The sequence below is a fragment of the Eumetopias jubatus genome, unplaced genomic scaffold (assembly GCF_037043125.1).
Source record: "Eumetopias jubatus isolate StellerSeaLion01/CBP00866 unplaced genomic scaffold, mEumJub1_p1.0 scaffold_6, whole genome shotgun sequence".
Classification (NCBI taxonomy): domain Eukaryota; kingdom Metazoa; phylum Chordata; class Mammalia; order Carnivora; family Otariidae; genus Eumetopias; species Eumetopias jubatus.
This window is the reverse complement of record NW_028274812.1, coordinates 115,540,399-115,560,986: the sequence shown is the minus strand read 5'-3', so window position 1 is coordinate 115,560,986 and position 20,588 is coordinate 115,540,399. Positions and strand designations below refer to the sequence as shown.

At 42.4% G+C, this 20,588-nt stretch overlaps 1 protein-coding gene across 7 annotated transcripts in view; it reads left to right on the top strand.

Annotated features, from left to right (window-relative positions):
- CUNH6orf89 (chromosome unknown C6orf89 homolog) overlaps positions 1–20,588 on the top strand; it is a 44,000-nt gene that overhangs the window by 1,699 nt on the left and 21,713 nt on the right. The window contains exons 1-6 of one of the 7 annotated variants that reach the window (XM_028120478.2): positions 5,396–5,510; positions 6,361–6,451; positions 10,430–10,512; positions 10,946–11,041; positions 15,534–15,741; positions 16,486–16,699. In XM_028120478.2, coding sequence (XP_027976279.1) covers positions 6,371–6,451; positions 10,430–10,512; positions 10,946–11,041; positions 15,534–15,741; positions 16,486–16,699 — 682 coding nt within the window. In that variant the 5' untranslated portion in view covers positions 5,396–5,510; positions 6,361–6,370. Of the gene's footprint in view, positions 1–5,395; positions 5,511–6,360; positions 6,452–10,429; positions 10,513–10,945; positions 11,042–15,533; positions 15,742–16,485; positions 16,700–20,588 lie in introns of those variants that run through there. The other 6 variants (XM_028120484.2, XM_028120479.1, XM_028120480.2 and 3 more) reach the window with 6 other exon arrangements.

The window sequence follows — 20,588 nt, the reverse complement described above, 5'->3', positions numbered from 1 at the left end:
GAGAGAGTTGGGAAGAAAGGACAGTCCCAGTGATCCTTTTGGCGATCCTGAGGCTGCTCCGAGGAGGGCCCCTAGTGAGAGGAGTGTTAGGACCTCCCGCTTGGATATGGATGTTTCAGTTACAATAGAGTAGGAAACTCTTTGAGTACCTCCTATGAGGGATATATCTGGAGCTAACCAGGCCAAAAACAGGTGCCCTTCCATCCATTTGGAAGGGCTAGGTATGCTTGAGTTCCACAAATAGAGTCCCTTCTGAGGATGCAGGTGAGCCTTGGTTAGGATAGAAAATAGGGCACCTGGGAGGTGCAGCTGATTGAGTGTTGGACTGTTGGTTTTGGCTCAGGTCGTGATCTCAGGGCTGTAGATGGAGCCATTCATTGGGCTCCATGCTCAGCTGAGTCTGCTTGGGATTCTCTCTCCCTCTGCTTCCACCACCCCTCAAGTAAATAAATCTTTAGAAGAAAAAAAAAGATAGAAAATAAAGGGACTTTTTTGGAGGGAGTTCCCCCAGGGCCAGTAGTGACCCTAAAGGGGACCAAAGCCAATATGGAGGCAGGCAAGGGGGTCATGACTGGATGTTGTACAGTTGTGTTGGGCTGTTCAGAAAAGAGGAGATTTCAGTGAGGATTCCAGAATACATTCTGGGAGTTTTTCCAATGAGAGATAGGGCTGTTGGTAAGATGTGTTGAAGAAGAAGGAGGTTATTTGGGCTGATGGATGGCTCTGGTGGGGTATTTTAATGGTGTTAAAATAGTGATCAGAAACACTTTCCCAAAAGAATGACTCACCTGCTGAAGTTAGGTTGAAACAATCAAGGCATTGAGACAAGGGAATAGAACCCCTGGAGTTCCAGATGATGGGCTAGCACTAACACAGATTGGGAAGGTCATATTAAAGAGTTTAAGTTGAGTATATAACAGTCCCAAAACAGCAGGTTTGGGGAGGGGCCCCTGAGCATTTAGGATTTTTGTGCTATGTTCCATGACCTTTCTTTGGAAGCTTCTTGCACTTACATGGGGCTGCAAGGTCCATGTTGGTGTCCAAAGACAGGTATAGGTGAAACTAGTGGGGCAGTTGGTGGTGGCCCACAATGAAGCAGGTACAGGAGTTAGAGTGGCTAAGTGGGGTCCCACAAATATCTAGCAAGAGGAATTGGTGTTGTTGAGATTGTGTTGAGCAGTGTAAGTGATGGGGCTAAGGGGTTAGAGTTGCATTCTTGTGTGGTCCAGGGCAGTGTGAGGGGGATTATCAGGCAGAAGAAGTGAGTTGTGGTCAAAGACGTACCCATTGATTTCTTTAAGGGTGTAGTCTTAGAAGTCCCCCTGGAGGAATGTTGACCACACCAAGGTACTGGACATAACAGAATAGAGAATTTTAGGATTTATCTGAGATGGCCCCTTTTTGAAGAGCATACTCCAAGGTAGCGGGGTTGTTTTCTTCGTTAGAGGTCACAGCAGGCTTGGCTCGGGAGAGATGGATCCATATGGCAATTTCTGGGACCTTGATGACTGTAGGGTAGGGCTGAATAAAAGAACAGTATAGGGTCTCGTCCATAAAGGAGTTAGTTGGGATCCAGGAAATCCATCTCTCCAGGTTTTAATTAGGACCTCATCTCCTGGTTGGACTGAGGAAGTTGGGTTTGAGTGGTGGGGCTTTGGTAGTATCTGTTTTTCCCATAGTGCCTCTCAAAGGCACTAACTAAGTCCTGTCCCAAGAACAGATAGATGAATTTTAGCTTGGTCGGTAGGGAATTCATTCCCATAACCAGATAGGAGTTGAAGGAAAGCTTACCCGCTAAAGAGGTTAAGACAGAGTAGGTGGTTCCCGTGTCCAAAAGAAAATTCATTGTCCTACTTGCCATGTCAAGGGTCACCCTGGGCCCCATTGCAATGTTGGAAACAGTGAGTGGGGGAGCCTATTGGTGCCCTAGGACTCCTCAGCCTGTGGTGGTAACAGCTAGAAGGGATTCTGAACCTCTGGTTCTCTGACTAGAGGGGCAGTCTCTCCTCCAATGTCCCATTTGAGGACATTGAGCCCGGATCATATTATGGCCTTAAGGACATTCATCTCTCCAGTGTCCCTCCTTTTTGCAACGGTAGTAGGCTCCTTTTGGTGTCTCCCTTTTGAGGGAGCGACCCTGCGGTGATGACTGGTATTGCAAGGCCATCAGGAGTTGAGCCTGTCTCTGATCCTTATGTTTTTCCTTTTTCCCTTTTTTTCCCTCCTGGCCCTGGCCATAGAACACCAAATTGATCACCTTAAGGAGTTCAGAGCTTGGGGTGTCTGACCCTAGGGAAACTTTTGGCATTTCCTCCTAATATCTGGGGTGGTCTGAGTGATGAGTCAGCCATTAAGAACTATAAGATATCTGAGATCAAGGTTGGTATGTTTAGTTAAAGTCTATCTTGGTCTTTCCATAAAGGCTGCAGGGTTTTCTTCCTTTTCCTGGTTTATGAGAGCCAGCTTGTTATAATTAATTGGCTTTGACTGGCATCTTTTCATTCCATTTGTTAGGCAGATTGTAAGATGGTCTTGGGACCATTGTCCTTGTAGAATCTCATAGTTCCAATGAGGATCTGTGATTGGGATTGCCATGTTATCTACTAGATACCTCAAACTGGAACTATGAAGTTTATCCCCAAATTGGATGGTGGGCTCCCCAGTTCCATCTCAGTCTGCCTTGGAGAGAGTCTGATTGAGAATGACCACTGTGTCCTTGAGGACAAATCAAAAGTTAGTGCCGGGGTGCCTGGGTGGCTCAGCTGTTAAGCACCTGCCTTCGGCTTAGGTCATGATCCCAGGGTCCTGGGATCGAGCCCCGCATCGGGCTCCCTGCTTGGCGGGAAGCCTGCTTCTCCCTCTCCTACTCCCCCTGCTTGTGTTCCCTCTCTTGCTGTGTCTCTCTCTGTCAAATAAATAAATAAGATCTTAAAAAAAAAAAAAGTGCCAAACTAACTGATATGTAAATGTCAGGGTCCTCAGAAAAATCTCCCAAGTCCTTCTGGACTTGATGGAGATCACTCATAGAGAATGGAGTATGGACCCACATGGTGGTTCCAGTTGGACCATCCATTTCCTAGAGGGGACAGAATTGGAAGGGGCTTGTTAGGGCTTGAGGGTGTTGGTGGTCCCAGATATGGGGATACTGGATCATTGTTCTGGACTATGGTAGTGTTTGGTGGGGCAGTGGGGCTTGGGGAAGCCTCCTCTGGTGGTGGGGGAGGGGGCTTAAGGCTTGGATCTGTGAGGAGAGCTAAAGTGGACAGCTCAATTTTGCAGGTTTTGAAAAGCCTGGGGTTTGTTTGAGGAACATGAAGACCTGGACCTAAGGGATCTGAGACCTCTGTCCCTAGTCTCTACAAAAGAGGTCTAGCTGTAAAATGGTATTATAAAGATTTTTTTTTTTTTTTTTTGAGAGAGAGAGCATGATCAGGGGAGAGGGGCAGAGGGAGAGGGAGAAGCAGACTCCCCACTGAGCAGGGAACCCGATGTGGGGCTCGATCCCAGGACCCTGGAATCATGACCTGAGTCGAAGGCAGCCGCTTAACTGACTGAGCCACCCAGGCGCCCCGGTAAGATGGTGTTATAATCCAATGTCCTATTGTGGGGCCCTGTTGCCCCATCTCTTAGTTTATATATTGGGGCCATGCTGTATGCAGAAAAGATGAACCATTTCCTCTTTAAAGTTTGGGGGTCAAACATTCCAGTTAGCGAGGATGCATCCTGGGGTGCATCTGATAACCAGTGGATAGCAAGGAGGAGTAGACACAATATTGCAAGAGTGTCCCCACTGGAATGTTGTGTATCCAGAAGGGAGACGGCCTTCCTCCCTGCTTTGAAGAACAACCCTGAGGGTGTCCCCCAGAAGAGGCCCACAGCCTTAATTAATATTACTACAGCCTGTCTTTTCTTTACCTGCCTCCTCGCAATTGAGGTGCCCATGAGGGAGGACATTGGTATATTTTATGGTTCTTAATGAGTCCCCGAGTGCCAAGATGTGTGCCCTGGCCCTCAACATCTATGTAGTTCCATTTCCAGATTTCATCCCAGGCCCTCTCAGAAGTATTAATTTGAGGAGTTGGAATAGGCACAAAGATTTGCCTTTGCCCAACTGGAAATAAACTCCCACACGATACCATGATTATCATGCACCCACCTTGGATTTAAGTTTCAGAGGCCCATTGAGACCATCTTTCCAGAAAGAGAAGGGGAGGGGGGCACGTGAGGAGGTCTGATAGGAGGCAACAGAAAAGGTAGAACTCCTGGTTAGATGGATCATCCAGGAGGTTGAATGAGTATGAGGATGGACGGAACCAGCAGATCAGACAGCACGTCCTCGGGTTTTGAGGGGCACACACTTTGTGAGTGATGGGAGAAGAGGTTTAGGAAAGGAAGAAATGCAGACAATAGTAGCCAAATTGCAAAGAGAGTGGGAGCTGACATCCGAGAAAATAAATCAGACATGGGTCCTCTAGCCCCAGCGGGGTGAGGACCTTGTGCGATCGGATCTTACCTTGTGTGGTCGGAGTCACGGCACCAAGAGATGTTACCGGTGGAAGCTTGCGTTGTGTCAATGGAAGTCTTGGTTCTTGGATTCCCCTCAAAAGATTTTTATGAGGATCCGCTCTCGAATAAAGACAGAAGGAATGTACCAAGCACAAAGCATTTTATTAAAGAACAGTACACTTGTCAAGATGGAGGGGAGGGGGATTGACGACTACCCCAAGGCTGTAGGGAATTTTCCCCTTCTATGTAAGTGGGGCCTAGAGCCATGGAGGAGGTGGTCTTTAATGGAGGTTGCATCGGACCGTTTGGAGACTCCTACCCGTGTGGAGGGAGAACTTTTGCCCCTACATGGTTCCTACCGGCACTGTCAAGGCCACTTTCTCCCACGGGGTGGGGGGGGTGGAGGGGGGAAAGGGGGAAGGGGGTGTGGTGAAACCGCAATGCAAATGCATTACAATGACGTTTGTTCTGTACCAACTACCCTTGGTCCGCTAGCCGGGAAACCAAAACGCTTGCTTGTCTTTCTTTTAGACGAGCCCCCAGAGGTTTTAAGGGCAAGCCCTCCATTACCTAGCCCTTCCCCTCCCATCCCTTAATGCCTAACACGCCGCCCGCCACGTAGTAGGGGGCTCAGTAAAAGCTTGTTGAATGGATCAGCCCAGCTGCGAAGCCCGCCTTAAGCGTAGCCAGAGGACAGACCCTGGCATGGACTGAACTGGACCGAACAGGAAGAACCTGACGCCAGGGGGAGCAAGAACCCGTGCTCTCCAGATCTCGCGGGAGTTGCTCGCACGCCTGCGCGCGCGGCAACGTCGCGGGTTCTGTTTCTGACGGAAGCGCGGGGCGTGAAGAAGGAGCTACCCTAGGGCGCGCGGCCTCTCCTGTGGCGTGGGAGTTGCTTCCGGGTTGCGCGCCCGGAAGCAGGAAGTTGTCGGCTTACCCTCCTTGCCCGGCGGCTGTTGTCCCCGAGGCGGGAGGAGCCCGAGAGGGCGCGGGCCCCGCATGTGAGTGACTGGGGCCCGAGGCCGGGAGGGGGGGAGGCCGCGCTGCGACAGCCTCGCCGCCGCGCCCGTCTGTGACATCCTCGAGCAGCCCCTTGCCCCTGCGCAAACGCTTTTCCTGAGCCTCAGGTGTTTCGCAGGCTGTATCCCCGGCAACTTCCCCCTTCGCCCCCCCGCCAGGATCGACTCCCTTAAGACCTCTTTTCTTTCCTTGGCTCCGTGGGGCCGAGCAAAGCGAGGTTGACCTTGCTTGAACCTGTTTCGCAGGCGTCACGGCAGTGTCCACAACACGATTGGCGCCAGCGAAGTCTAGATTTCACTGCCCTTTTGACGGATTTCTAATTTTTTTTGTATATTGGGAGTAGATTTCCCGCTTCCGCCAACATCTTTTTCTAGTAATTGTCAAGAATTTTTTTTTTTAAGTGTGGACTTGGTATGTGATAACCGTAGCATCTAAGATTTCAGAAAGTTGATGACTTGGTTTATTGACCCGATGAACTTGTTTGTAATCACTTTCTAGTACAAAAATCGCCTGCCTTGTGTTCCATAGTGTCTTAAGACCATTAATCCTGCTGTCACACCTTTTCCTGTTTTTTTATTTTTATTTTTTTAATTTTTATTGTATTTATTTATTTTTTAACACCTTTTCCTGTTTAAGAGCCTGCATAGCCTTGGTATTCACGAGTACATTTAAAATATTCAGTCATCACTTTATAGTAGAAACTACTCCCAGATACTTATTATTCTGACTTTTTCTGGTTGCCATTTGGTTTTCCCATGGTGGAATCCTCTATGGGCATTTCTCCCTTAATAAAAATGTATATTTGAGTTTATCACAATTTCTTTTCTAAAGAACAACCCAAATGCAACTTTGCTACATTGAAGGTTTGACTGAAGTTCACATAGTCCAACTTGCATACCAAAGAGTAATCCTGTTTGCCCAGGTAGGCCTTTCTGCTTTGGACCAAAACAACTTTCAAGACCCAGTTTGAATCCCTGTTCCTCTATAGCTGCCCTACACCACCACAGATTGTCTAAATGGGAGGTTCCTAATCTGCTCATCTAAATTCTTCTTAGGTTGATATATTTTTAAGAGTAAGAATAAAAGTTAAAATGAATAAAGCGTTAGGTAAATTAGTTTGGGAAAAGAATGATCACTTTAGGTCCTTTCTATAAATTTGCTTAGTAGACATTGATCAGGTTCCATGTCCCTGAGGTGAATTTCCATGCCTGTTTTTAGTTTCTTCTGGTATTTTCTCCATTTATCTTTGGTTTCAAGTGTTAAGTAACAGAAATTCAAATGAGTAAATTTTAAAGATATAATTGGCTTTATTAATCAATTCATTCATTAGGCAGCATTCCCAGTCTAGCAAGTAGAGGGGAGCTCCTAAGGGCTACAGAAAAGGAAAGGTTTTTAAAGGTAGAGAGAGGGGCGCCTGGGTGCCTTAACCGGGTAAGTGTCCAACTCTTGATTTTGGCTCAGGTCATGATCTCAGGGTTGTGAGATTGATCCCTGCGTTGGGTTCTACACTCAGCAGGGAGTCTGCTTGAGATTCTCCTTCTCCCGCTCTCCCCTCCTCCAAAAATAAATAGGGAGCATCTGGGTGTCTCAGTCATTTAAGCGGCTGCCTTCTGCTCAGGTCATGATCCCAGGGTCCTGGGATCAAGCCCCGCATCAGGCCCCATGCTTCACGGGGAGCCTGCTCCCGCTCCCCTTGCTTGTCCTCTCTCTGTCAAATAAATAAATAAACCTAAAAAAATAATAACAAATAAATTAAAATCTTAAAAAAAAAAGGTAGAGAGAGTAGAACAAAGGCTTTTTTTTTTTTTTTTAATTAGGCAAGGTCACTCTCCTAAGGGGAATGGGATGAGTTCTATCAGTAAATTTTCTAGCGCTGACCAGAAATTCCATGTTGACTGGTTAAAGTTCTAAGGGATTTGAAACTGTAGTTAGGTTAGGTGTTAAGTCTTGGTTTACTGACTTAACCTAAGAGACACCATTTGGGGCCTGTGATTTTCTTTTTAACACAAGAAACAATTTAGTGTGAGGCGACATGGCAATAGGTATAGTATAATACAGAGTGATCGAGTTGTGTTTAAGGTTCAAAGGACAAACATCAAGGCTGGAATAAGGAGTTCACTCATTTGAAAAGCATGGGAGCTAGACTTGTAGGCAGAGGAAATTATTTGTACAAAAGCAAAAAGATATGAAATGGTATGTCAGTGAAGCATGTGAGGAAGGAATGGGAGATGAGACTGAACAGGTAAGCAGTGACCAGGTCATAAAGGGCCATGCTAATAAGTAATTTGGACTTCATCTTACAACAATTATTAAGTATTAAATTTGGGTACCGGGACACATGTTTTACATTCATCATCTTGTAATCCCTGAACAACAGTGTTAGAAAGACACAATCATCCCCATTTTATAAAATAATGAAAACTCTGCGGCTTAGATTAAGTAGTATCTCATGGCTACATAGTAGATGGAAGATCAAATAATTGTCCAGCTTTTTCCGACTCCGTTGCCTTCTTAACCCACTGTCTACCTTGTTCCACATCAGGGCATGGAGATTCAAGGAAGTTGCTTTATTTTATTTATTTATATGTTTATTTATTTGAGAGGGAGAGAGAATCTTAAGCAGGCTCCACACTAGGCCGCAGGTCTTGATCTCACAACCCTGAGGAAATGACCTAAGGCAAAATCAAGAGTCGGACACTTAACCAACTGTGCCACCTAGGAGCCCCTCAAAGAAGTTGCTTTAAAGAGATGAGCAACGTGAACCAATTTGTGTTTCAGAAAAATTTGTGGAGAGCGTAGAGGATGGATTGGAGAGGAGAAGGAGGACTGGAAGTATAGAGATTAATTATATCTTTGTGATGGTCCATGGGAGAGATGTTGAGGGCCTTAACTGCCATTATGTAGAGCTAAAGAGGAGATGATGAATGTGGGAACTATACAGGGGGTGGAACTGAGGATTTAGTGATTGGTTCATTGGTGTGTTTGAGGAAGAAGGAAGAGAGGTTTTTAATTTGGAGACCTGGTGTTTCCAGTAATTACAAAGCAGAATATGGTAGGAGAAATGGGTTGCAGGGGGAAAATCGTCAGTTATGGACACATTACATATAGGGGACAGTAAGAAATTCTGGCCGGGGTGTCTGGTAGATAGACAGATGGATGGGTTTGGAGTTCTGGAAAGTTGTAGACTGGAGAAGAGATTTGGGAATCACTAATAGATGGTGGTTAAAGCCACGGAGGGAATGAGAAGATCAAGGACAAATGTGATGAATACCGACATTCAGGGGTATAGTCTCTGAGAAAAGAGAATTATGCCAAGGTTTGAGAGCACTTGAGGGAGAAAATGAATAGCAACAGCAGCTTTTGCGGAGAGGTCAGGTAAGGTGATAGTTGAGAAAACATCCTTTGGACTTGGCATGTAGAGAGCTATTGGTGGCCTGAGTGAGAGCAATATCGGTGTGAGCGGGGCAGAAATACAATTTCAAGAGGTTAATAAACAAATGGAGACCTGAGAAAAAAGGTGAAGTGATGCCTTTTTTTTTTTTTTTTTTTTTTTAAGGAGCTTGGCTATGAAGGGAGGGTGAACATGAGCACTGGAATTCTAGGGAGGAAGGGTTTGTTGTTGTTTTAATGGTAGAAACTAGAAAAGGTGAGGATAAGACCAGGTAAAAATAAGTTTTAAAATGTGGGGGTTACTGCTTCAAATATGTTAATACCATAAAGGACAAAAAAAAAAAAAAAAAAAAAACCGCCAGGATCTGTTCTAGATTTAAATAGACCAAAGAGAATTGACAGCTAGTTGTGATGTGTGACTATTGATTGGATCCTGCGTTTCTAAAAAACTATAGGGCGTTTTTTTAACAGAAATTTGACTATGGAGTGGATATTAGGTAATCTTAGCGAGTTATTTTAGTAGGTATGATAATTTTTGCTTATGATTAAGTAGAGCAGTGTCCTTATTCTGAGGAGATGCATGCTGAAATATTTAGAAGTGATTTCATGATGTGTCACAACTGATTTTTAAATGGTTCTGGCAAAAGCAGAGAGGAGACAGGTAAAGCAAATTTGGCCAAACGTTAACAATCAATCTAAGGGAAGGATATACAAGTGTTTATTGTAGTAGTTCCGTTTGTCTGGAGGCTTGAAATTTTTCAAAATAAGCGGTTGGAAAAAGTGGAGGAGGCATATTTTCAGTGAGCGAAGAAAGTATCAGACTCACCAAGTTTCAATGGACAAAGATGTCCAGAAAGAGGACTTAGTCAAGTGATGCTAAAACTACAAAAAAGTAGAATTCCCTTAGCTGTAAATTTTGAGCACTTCTACATTTTTAAATTCCTGCTCTTTTAAGTCCTATTGTTTTAATGTTCATCAACTATTTTTCCTTTAAATATGTTTATTTTTTCTTAGCGGTTTTTATTACAACCCAAAGGCTGCGTTTTTTTCATTTTAGTAGAACATCTTCAGTTAATGGGAATCACTGGATAAAATAGAATGGAATTTGTTCATAACACTAAGGAATGGATTATCATACTGCATAGCTAGCATAATACTAAAGAACCTAGTACCAGAAAAAGAAAATTTGATATTACTCGGGATATTGTCCCCACTTTTGAGGATTAGGGCTTCCCCTTTCATGTTTTAGCTAGATGCATCAATATGGCATCTCAGAGTTGCCTAACTTGGCACAGCTGTTTAGTTTGGAAAACTGAGAACCTCCAGGGTGATGTCAAATCAGTGTTTAGGACATATTTATAACCATGAAAGAATTCTGTATCAGACAGGGCAAAGCAGAAGTTTACATTCAGTGTGACCTCTTAACCTGTTTTCTGCTTTCAACATTTTTGTTGATCAGTTGTATCAGAGTCATTCGATCAACTATGCCTCTGTCCTGTTTTTTTCCTAGACTGAGACCCAGAAGGAATTGTGGAGAACATCTCATCGGAGCTGTCAGTGGCTTCCTTCTATTCCTGAGATGCTCCTTCAGAAGTGAACAGCCTCCTGGCTTACCTCCCCCCTCACCTCCACCCCAGCCTCCCTTGAAAGCAGAATTTCTTAACCTTAGCACTCTTAGCAGTTTGAGTGGGACAGTTCTTTGTTTTGGGGGGGGGGGGCTGTCCTTGTAGGATGTTTAGTCTTTACCCACTAGATGCTAGTGGTGCCCCTCCAGTTGTGACAATCTAAAATGACTCCAGACATTGCCAAACGTCTCCTGGGGAGCAAACTCATTCCTACTTGAGAACTGCTATTCTAGAGCAGTGTCTCCTAATTGGGGGTGTGCCTTTACTCAACAGGGAAAAGTTTGAATACTTCTGCACCTGGATCCCACTCCCAGAGGTTCTAGCAATTCATTATGTCCAGGGTGGTGCATGATACCTTGATTTTCATAATTCTGCTAGTGACCTTGCCTGTGCCCTCGCAGGTATAAGCCACTGTTAGAAGTCAAGCTCACTCTTTGGAACTTCCCTCTGTGGCAAAGCTCATTCCTGCCAGAGTTGGATCTTCTTTCTTTCTGGAGGTAAAGGAATTGCCATCAAGGCTCAGCTGATTTCACTCAGTCCCCTTGTGCTTGATGCTTAGTCGTGACTTTGTGTTTGATTTTTTTTTTTTAAGGGACAAGATTTTTTTTTTTTTTTAATATAAATCCTTGTGTTGAGGGCTGACTTTCAGATCACAGCAAGGGAGCTGCTTTGCTAGTATGAAATCCCAACCCAAAGGGATATTTTTTGTGTGGTTTATTAACATCTTATCTACTAGATGCCATACCCCTCCAGTGTGACCATCAAAAATGTCTCCAGACTTTCCAAATGTCCCCTGTCCTGAATCACCCCCAGTTGAGGACCACTGGTCTAACCAAAGCCAAAAGGAGGACTTATTATAAAGATTCCTATATGCTCTTAGAAACTTTATGTAATTATTAATAATGACCCTTCCAGTGATTTGGGAAATGTGCCAGAATCTCAAGAAGGGTGTACAGTTTGCAGAAATATATTCAGTATCATAATACCATTGTATACTTGAATTATAAAAAAAAAAACCCTCTTGTTTTTGCAGTACAAACTGGGGGTTTGATGAGATGTTTATGTGTATTAAAAGTAGGCAGAGGTTTACGATGGTAGGTAGTTCTCCTCACTTGCACTTCTGTTCCCTTCACAGTTCACGATAATGTGATGTTATCTGCTGCCTGAGGGATACCTACATGTGCCCCACCTTCCAACAGTTTCAAATTTTTTACTGGAATTTTTTCTAGAATTCTGACTGCTCTCTTTTCTGGTCCTTTACTGAATTTTAATGGATTTTGACTGGATATTGTTGGGTAATTGTAGTTTGAACATTATCCTTGCTTGCTTATAGAATGTCTGTTAATTTCAACAGAAAAATGCTATCTCTGGAATCACTATTCACAAAATCACGATGTGAAAAATATTGTAATAAGTTACTGCTTTATTCTTTTTCCAGGAATCATTGTAGTTGATCACTTTTCCAGTTCTCAGCCACTAAGTTGTGATAATTGAGGGACATGGTGGTGTGGTTTCCGCACTGCCAGCTCAGAATAGGAAAATACTTGGTAAGGGAGGCAGCATGCATAAAGGTTAAAAGCATCAATCCTGAAGTCAGGCACACTTGACTTCACATCCCAGCAAGTTATGGAAACTTTCTGAGCCTTAATTTCAATATCTGTGAAATGGGATTAATCACACCTACCTTTTGGCAAAACGAAAGCAAAGAGAGACAAACCAAGAAACAGACTCTTGGCTATAGAGAACAAACTGATGGTTGCCAGAGGGGAGGTTGGTGGGGGGATGGGGGAAATAGGTGAAGGGGCTTAAGAGTACACTTAACCATGATGAGCACTGAGTAATGTATACAATTGTTGAATCATTATAATGTACACCTGAAACTGGTAGAACACTGTATGTTAACTATACTGGAATTAAAATTAAAAACTTAATAAAAAAAGTCACACCTACTTTCTGGGATTGCTGTGATGATTTACTAAGATAACGTTTCTAGAGTACTTAGCACAGTGCCTGGCATATAGGATGGCATAACAGGAAGTGGTAATAGAGGAATACATACAAGTCTTTAATTTCTAATGAACTGAGTTTTTCTACCTCCTGAAGTCTTCATCTACTCTTAAAATTTTGGAGCTAGAGGGAACTTTGCAAACCTCCTAGTTCAGTCCTTTTATTTTTTGGATAAGGAAACAGACCAAGTGACTTAGCCAGATCATAGCAGTGTAGTATAATAAATGCTACAACAGGCGTATGTTCAAATTCTATAAATATACATTTTAAAAACGTCTTTATGGAGCTTTAATTTATATACCATAAAATTTACCCATTTGAAATGTGTAATTCAGTGTGCATTTTTAGTATATTTGCAAAGTTGTGTGACTATCACTACAATTTAAGTTTAGAACATTTTTGTCACTCTAGAAAGAAACCCTGTATCTACTAACAGCCACTCTTCATTCTTCTCCTCTCCCTCCCCTGGATAACCACTGATTAATCTACTTCCTGTCTCTATAGATTGCCTCTATTCTTGACTTTTTGCATTTTATTAATGCAGTCTTATGTGATCTTTTGTGACTGTCTTCTTCCTTAGCATAATATTTTCAAGGTTCACCTGTGTTGTAGCATGGATCAATATTTTACTTTTTTATTGTCCAATAATATTTCATTGTATGGATATACCACATTTTATCCATCCATTCAGTAGTTCATGGACATTTGGATTGCTTCTATTTTGGAGCTATTATGAATAATGCTGCTTGGATATTTGTGTACAAGTTTGTGTGGAAATACGTTTTACATTCTCTTGGGTTCATACTTACAAGTGGAATTACTGGATCATATGATAACTGGGTTTAAATTCTTGAGAAACTGTCAAACTTTTCCAAAGCAGCTGCACCGTATTATATTCTCAGCAGCAATGTACAAGGGTTCTAGGTGCTCACTATCTTTGCCCCCTTATTATCTTATTTTTTTATTAGAGCCTTTCCAGTGGTTGTGAAGTGGTGTGTCGTTGTGGTTTTGATTTGTATTTCCCTGATAGCTAATGATGTTGAACATTTTTTCATGAATTTATTGGCCATTTGTGTATCATCTTTGGAGAAATGTCTATTCACATCCTTTCCCCATTTTAAAATTGGGCCATCTTTTTATTATTGGTTATAATAATTCTTTATGTACTCTGAATATCAATCTTTCATCAGATATATGGTTTGCAGATATGTTCTACCATTCTGTGGGTTGTCATTTTCACTTTCCTAAAAGGTAGCATTTACAGTACAAAAATTGTTAAATTTTAATGTAGTCCAATTTAGTTTTTCTTTTGCTGCTTATGCTTTTGGTGCCATATCTAAGAAACCATTGCCTAATCCAGTGTCAGGAAGATTTGTCCCCTGTTTTCTTCTAAGGGTTTATAGTTTTAGTTCTTAAGTTTATGTCTTTGATCCGTTTTGAGTTAATTTTTGTGTATGGTAGGAGGAAGGGTCCTACTTCATTCTTTTGCATGTGGATATCTAGTTGTCCCAGCACCATTGGTTGAAAATACACATTGTTAAATAGAGTTTACCCGTCCTTTTATCTGAACCTTGAAATGAAAGGCTAGATGGCCTATAAAAAACACACTGAGCAAGAGCAAAGACTTTGGGGAAGGGATTTAGCCTCATTAGGTGTGGGGGGTTTCTCCCCTCCCCCAGCCAATTCCTTAAAGTCTAGATTCCCTGCCTATTAATTCACCATTAGAAGTCTGGTTCTGATTTAATTGGTTTGGGTTGAGGCCCTGGTATGAGCGTTCATTAAAAACTCTCTAGGTGATTCTAGTGTGTAGGCACACTTCAAAACTAGTGAACTAAAGGGTTAATAGTCATAAAGAGGACCAAACAGTCCTCCGGAGGCGCTGCTGGAAGGGGAGATAGGCTGAGGTGCTCGCTGGCTGGTGGCACTGTGGGCCTGCTTTTCTCTGCTGAGCTCCAGGACTGTTGTCCTCTGCTCTACAGGTGGCAGCATCTCCTTACTGAAAAAATAGAATTGTACCCTGTCAGTGCTTTTTGGGGTTAGAAGCCCTTTGGGGATGAGGTATGTGAGATAAGAGGACCTCTACATTTAAGGGAAAAAAGACCAATAGAAGAGAACATAAATCCCAAGCACTATTTTTTCTTCTGTAAGTGAAGGAGAATACTGTTTTGTAGCACAAGAACTCTAAATTTAAATTTAACTGCATTTTTTATTCTACTTCACTACTTTAGTTTTTACTCTTTATTCTGTGGCCACTGTGAAACAATTTGGCTTTGAAGTAACTATGAGAAAAACTGAATTTTGAAATCAAAGATCCTTAGGTCTTTTAAGTATGTAAAATACAAATAAAAGGCTCTTTATTGTCTTAAATCGTATTTGCGGAAAAGCTTGAGGACTGCAGCCTACAAGGTCTGAAGAGTCCCAGTGCCATGGTTTTTGTGTTGCTTGAAATTCTTGCTCTGCCAATAACAGAGTGTATTGGCGTGTTCCCTACAGTATATCTTGCTTTCAGTGATTAGTTCCTCCTCTTATGTTGCTAAAAGGGGTATCTGATGTAAATGCAAAGAAATAACATCAACAACACTCCATATTGTGTTTCTTTTTTTTTTAAGTAAATTACCAGTAGCAGACCTCTTGTGATTAGTTTCAGAAATCATTTTGGTATTAGTGTTTCAGAGTCCCATTAGGGATTTGTTTGTGCTCTAGACTAGTGCTCCTCAAAGTGTTTGGGAACCAGTGCGGGTCTGTAAACCGTTTGTTACCAGCCCACAATTAAGGAACACCTAAAAGCTGTGTAGCACTAACTTGACATTGTCTAGACATAGATTTTGTTTTACAAAAACATTGGCCTGCGGTGGATTAGGAAAAACACAAAGCTGGTCCTGCCCAACAGATGGTCAGGAAGCACTGTTCTAAAGGAAGGAGCTTTGAGGAGGAAGTACTTGAAAGAAACTGTCCTTTTTACATTTATTTTCTTTCTCCCAGGGATTTTGTATTGGAAGACATGGATCTAGCCACCAGTGAGTTCAGCATTTATGACAAACTTTCAGAGACTGTTGATTTGGTGAGACAAACGGGCCATCAGTGTGGCATGTCAGAGAAGGCAATTGAAAAATTTATCCGACAGCTGCTGGAAAAGAATGAACCTCAGAGGGGGCCACCCCAGTACCCTCTCCTCATAGCTATGTATAAGGTAAAAATGTGTTCTGATGTGGAGATACCTTACAGAGCATAAACTTTTCAACTTGCTCCCCAAAAACTACTGGCCCCTGATTCTACCACTAAACCTTAGTTTTTCTGTGAATAAATTGGCCTTTGCTCTCGTTACTGTGTGTTACTAGGAAATTTGACTGTTTTGTTAAATATCCTAGATGAAAAGCTATATATTTATAGTTAAACTGTATTTGTGTTTATTTTAAACTGTATTTGTGTATAATTTTTAATAGCCCCAGGTCGTATGATAGAAGCTTGGTGAGCCTTGCAGTCCTCATAGTTCTCAAACTTTCAGTGTTTTCAGAAGTGAATGTAAAAAAAAAAAAAAATAGGGCGCCTGGGTGGCTCAGTCGTTAAGCGTCTGCTTTCGGCTCAGGTCATGATCCCAGGGTCCTGGGACCGAGTCCCACGTCGGGCTCCCTGCTCAGCGGGGAGCCTGCTTCTCCCTCTCCCACTCCCCCTGCTTGTGTTCCTGCTCTAGCTGTCTCTCTCTGTCAAATAAATAAATAAAATCTTTAAAAAATAATAATAATAATAATAATTAATAAATAAATAAATAAATAAAATTTAAAAAAAAAGAAGTGAATGTAAATGGCTTGTTTATGAAAATGGATTAGTTCCTAAGGCACATTGGAAATAATAGAAGAGGTGGGGTTTTTTCTTGGCATTAAAGTATTTTGTTTGCTGGGACAATTATTAATCCTTTCCCTGTCTTTCCTTGTAGGTCCTTGTAACCCTGGGATTAATCTTGCTCACTGCCTACTTTGTGATTCAACCTTTCAGCCCATTACCACCTGAACCGGTGCTTTCTGGAGCTCACACCTGGCGCTCACTCATTCATCACATCCGGCTGATGTCCTTGCCCATTACCAAGAAGTATATGCCAGAAAATAAGGGAGTTCCTCTGCATGGGGGTGATGAAGACAGACCCTTTCCAGGTAGAATGCTTCATTTTACTACTTCGGAGATACAGCTCTCTTGACAGTATATGATGGGAGAGGAAATAACATGTATTGACATATAATGAGAAACACTTTCCCTATTTCGTCTCATTTAATTCTGTGGGGACTGATGGGTTTTATTGTCCCTGTTTTGCAGATTGAGAAACTGAGGCTCAGAGAGATTAAGAAACTTGCCAGAAAAACACTTCTGGGGGAGGCATATTCAAACCCCCTCCCAGTGCCAAAGCACACATGGTAGAGAGGAGTGTTTTTGTTTTTAGCAAGGATCTGAATGTGTATTATTCTACCCTTTTCTCCTCTGTGCTCCCTATCCATAATAAGCATTTTAATAAATAGCTCTTGATTTCCTGAAAGCATCTGAGTCCAGCTTGCTTTTAACCAGATCCTTTAATAGTCCTTGCCTGTTGGACTAGGTTTTTGTCCCAGTTTGTCACGGTCTTTTAGTTTAGTTTTTTCTCTCTGTCTCACAGTGTGCTTATTTAGTGCTCCTAAGTATACAGTTTTGCTAGTAAGTTGAATTTAAAAAGCATTTAAACTTAGTAACGGTGCATCAGTGGCGCCACAGGAATTTCTAGTTTGACGCATCATTTGAGGACTTGCCTTCTGAGATTAACATAACATGATAAGACTTGAAATTTACTTTTTGAGAAACAACGGAGGGGATTTTGTTATTTGGTGGTGGTAATCTTACTTGCCCATATGAAGGAATATGTAAATTAATTTCACAGATGGATTTCAGAACTTTTTATGTAATCATGTCCTGAAACCTTTAGGTTCCAGCATAACTGTTCAGGAAGTATGTTTTCTCTTCAGTGTTGCTTTCAGCAAAAATTTCCTAGTGGAAACTACACTTTATAATGCTCCTCTTTAAGCCAAGACCTAATCAGTCATAAAAATGACTTGGATTGAGTCTCCTTTGAAAGCTATTTTTGTACACTTGAGGGAGGAAATTATGGAAAGATTTCCAAAATTATACTAAAATCAGAGGAAGGGACCATTATAAAACAAAAAGCCTTGTGAGGTTTTTTCTTTAATTAGCTCATATATAGAAAGTTTTTAATTCCAGATTTATTGAGAGGGTTGTTTTTGAAATGTCATCAACAAAGGTAAAAAAAAAAAAAAAAAGTGACATTTCCAACATCCCTGTCAGGAAGGTCCAGAGTACACGGGGGAAAGATCCAGAGAAACTTGTCAATCAGGCCAGCCTGTACTGCGTCCTCACATGCATTAGCCTCCTTTCCCTTCTTCCTGTCACTGCCTCCCTCAGGGTATCTTCTGTTCTTTGGCTCACAGAGATGCAGTGTTTAACACCAAGTTGATGGCAGTTACTTTTTTTCTCCCCATCCTGTAAGGAAAATTTCCACAGGCTATTGAATTAAGAAGTGAGCGTCGTTGGACCATGATTGCTTATTCTCTAAGTCAGAGTCTAGTAATTCAAGAAACCATAGCATCTCATCCACAAGCCTAACTATTGGGTCCACTCCAAATGAATATTTTGCCTTGCAGATGGAAATAAAATGAGTCCTTGGAGCTCAGTTGTAAAGAGAGAGCATTGAAAGGGTGTGGTTTTAGCTCTCTAATGTTGTTGACTCTATTAAAGTGCTGCTTTTACTTGTAAATGTGGATATTGATGCACCATATTTTCCTGTGTGTGATCATTCTGGGAAGCTGTGGCCATGTAAAACGAACAGCGTATTGCATAGCATTTGGAAGGAAACTTTAGAATGCATAATATTATAAGGGGTAAATGGAAACATATTGGGGAGAATTAGGTACAAGAAATAGGAACTGCTGGGCCCATAAGAGGGCTAGAAAAGGAAAAAATGTAAGTTATCGTTCCTAATGTCGTCGTACCAAAAAGACAGCTGCCTTTTATTCAGAATTACTTAGTGATACTTTTTTTTTTTTTTAAGATTTTTAAAAATTTCTTTGACAGAGACAGTGAGAGAGGGAGCACAAGCAGGGGGAATGGAAGAGGGAGAAGCAGGCTTCCTGCTGAGCAGGGAGCCCAACGCGGGGCTGGATCCCAGGACTCTAACGACTGAGCCACCCAGGCGCCCCAACTTAGTGATACCTTTAAAGTAAATGTAGAGAGAAATGGCATGGCAGATTCAGCTCCCTGAAGGAAAGCCCACAAGTATATTGGGGCTGGCCTGTCTAACCTGTCACCCGTCCCCGCCTCCCCCCCCACCCCCGCCCCAGCACCTTGGGAATGACCAAGGGCAAATGTGGGAGCAGTGCTGATGTACCTGAGGCACTGCCACCAATGGTGCTACGTTTCCACCTGACCTCTGGTACTTTTTCCTCTTGACTCCACCCAGGGAACAAAAGGCAACAGAAGTGGGGGTCTTTTTCTAGGTTCTAGCCTTGGATAGGAAACCCTGCTCCTGAATCCTCTTGATGAGAAGAACGAAGTGACTCTCTAGTGACTCACGTCAACCTCCCACTCTGCAGCAGAAAATAAATAAGCTGACACTTACTTAGTACTTAGCGGATTGCCAGGCCCTGTTCAAAGGGTTTTCCATATATTGTCTCATTTAATCTTCACAATATCCCAGTGAGGTAAGTTCTGGTTTTATGCCTGTTTTAAAGATGGAGACGCCGAGGTACAGTGACATTAGGTCACTTGCCCAAGGTCCCAAGGCTAGTGAGTCATAGGATCAGGATTTGAACCCAGGCATCCTATCCTCAGAGTCTGATCTCTTAGCTTCTGCTGGGAGTAGTGTGTAGCCTCATAGTATGCCTGAAGACTCTAGCTTTAAGTTTGATTTTGGGGGAAAAAAATACTTGATTTTGGAGTTCTTCACTCTCAGCTCTCAGCTCCCTAGTGCCTAGAACAAGGTTTTGCAGCTGGTACTACAGATCCAAAGATAAGCCAAGCTCTTGGCCCTTTAGAATTTTCCCGATCTGGTCTTTTCCTAGGCATTCAGCCCAGCTCATCTTCCTGGTCTGCACCTTTATGGGTAATATTTGACTTGTTATTTGATTAAGTCCTTTATCTTATTAACCCATAGTTTTCCCTTTGCAATCACATTCTTAGTTCTTGTTTCCCCCCCAGCCTCCTATCTTTATACCCACTTTGATCTTACCAGCCATACTCTTGGCTTTCACCCTTCCATGGCATCACTGAGTCTTAGAGCTAAAAAGGAACTTTAGTGTTGATCTAATGCATAGCCCCATTTTATAAAGAGGAAATGGAGGGCAGGAGAAGTGAAGTAACTTGCTTACCCAGCTAAAAATACCAAACTGGCACTTGAACCTTTGTTTCTTAACTCTAGTCTAGTGTTCTTTCCATCACACCACACATACTGCCTGCGGTTTCTGCCCTCAGCCAAGCCAGGCTCCCTCATGTTAGGCCCAATTACTTTGTTTACTTCAGGCATCTGTAATTTTTTTTTTTAATTTTATTTTTAAGTAATCTCTACATGCAACATAGGGCTCAAACCCACAACCCTGAGTCACACGCTGTACTGACTGAGCCAGCCAGGCACCCCTAGGCATCTATAATTTTTAACTGTGACACCCATTTATACTGAGGAGGCCTGGAATAGTTCCCATCTACAATGAGAAAATGTATCTCTTGATCTGTACTGCATAACTGGAACTTCATGTATCTGTGAACTTTCAAGGGAAGGTTGAAGTAGATCCAGCAACATCAAGGAGTTTTGAGAATAGTAGATCATTCGTGGACTTAGAACTAAGGACCTAATCAGAGTCTAGGCCAGTGCCCAAAGATGAAATGCTCGGACCTCAGGAAATGTCCTATTCTTTTATTTGCAGATAAAATTTGAGGTGATAATAGCAACTGTGTCAAGCACTTACTGGATATCAGGCCCTGTGCCATGTACTGGGCCGTGTATTTCCT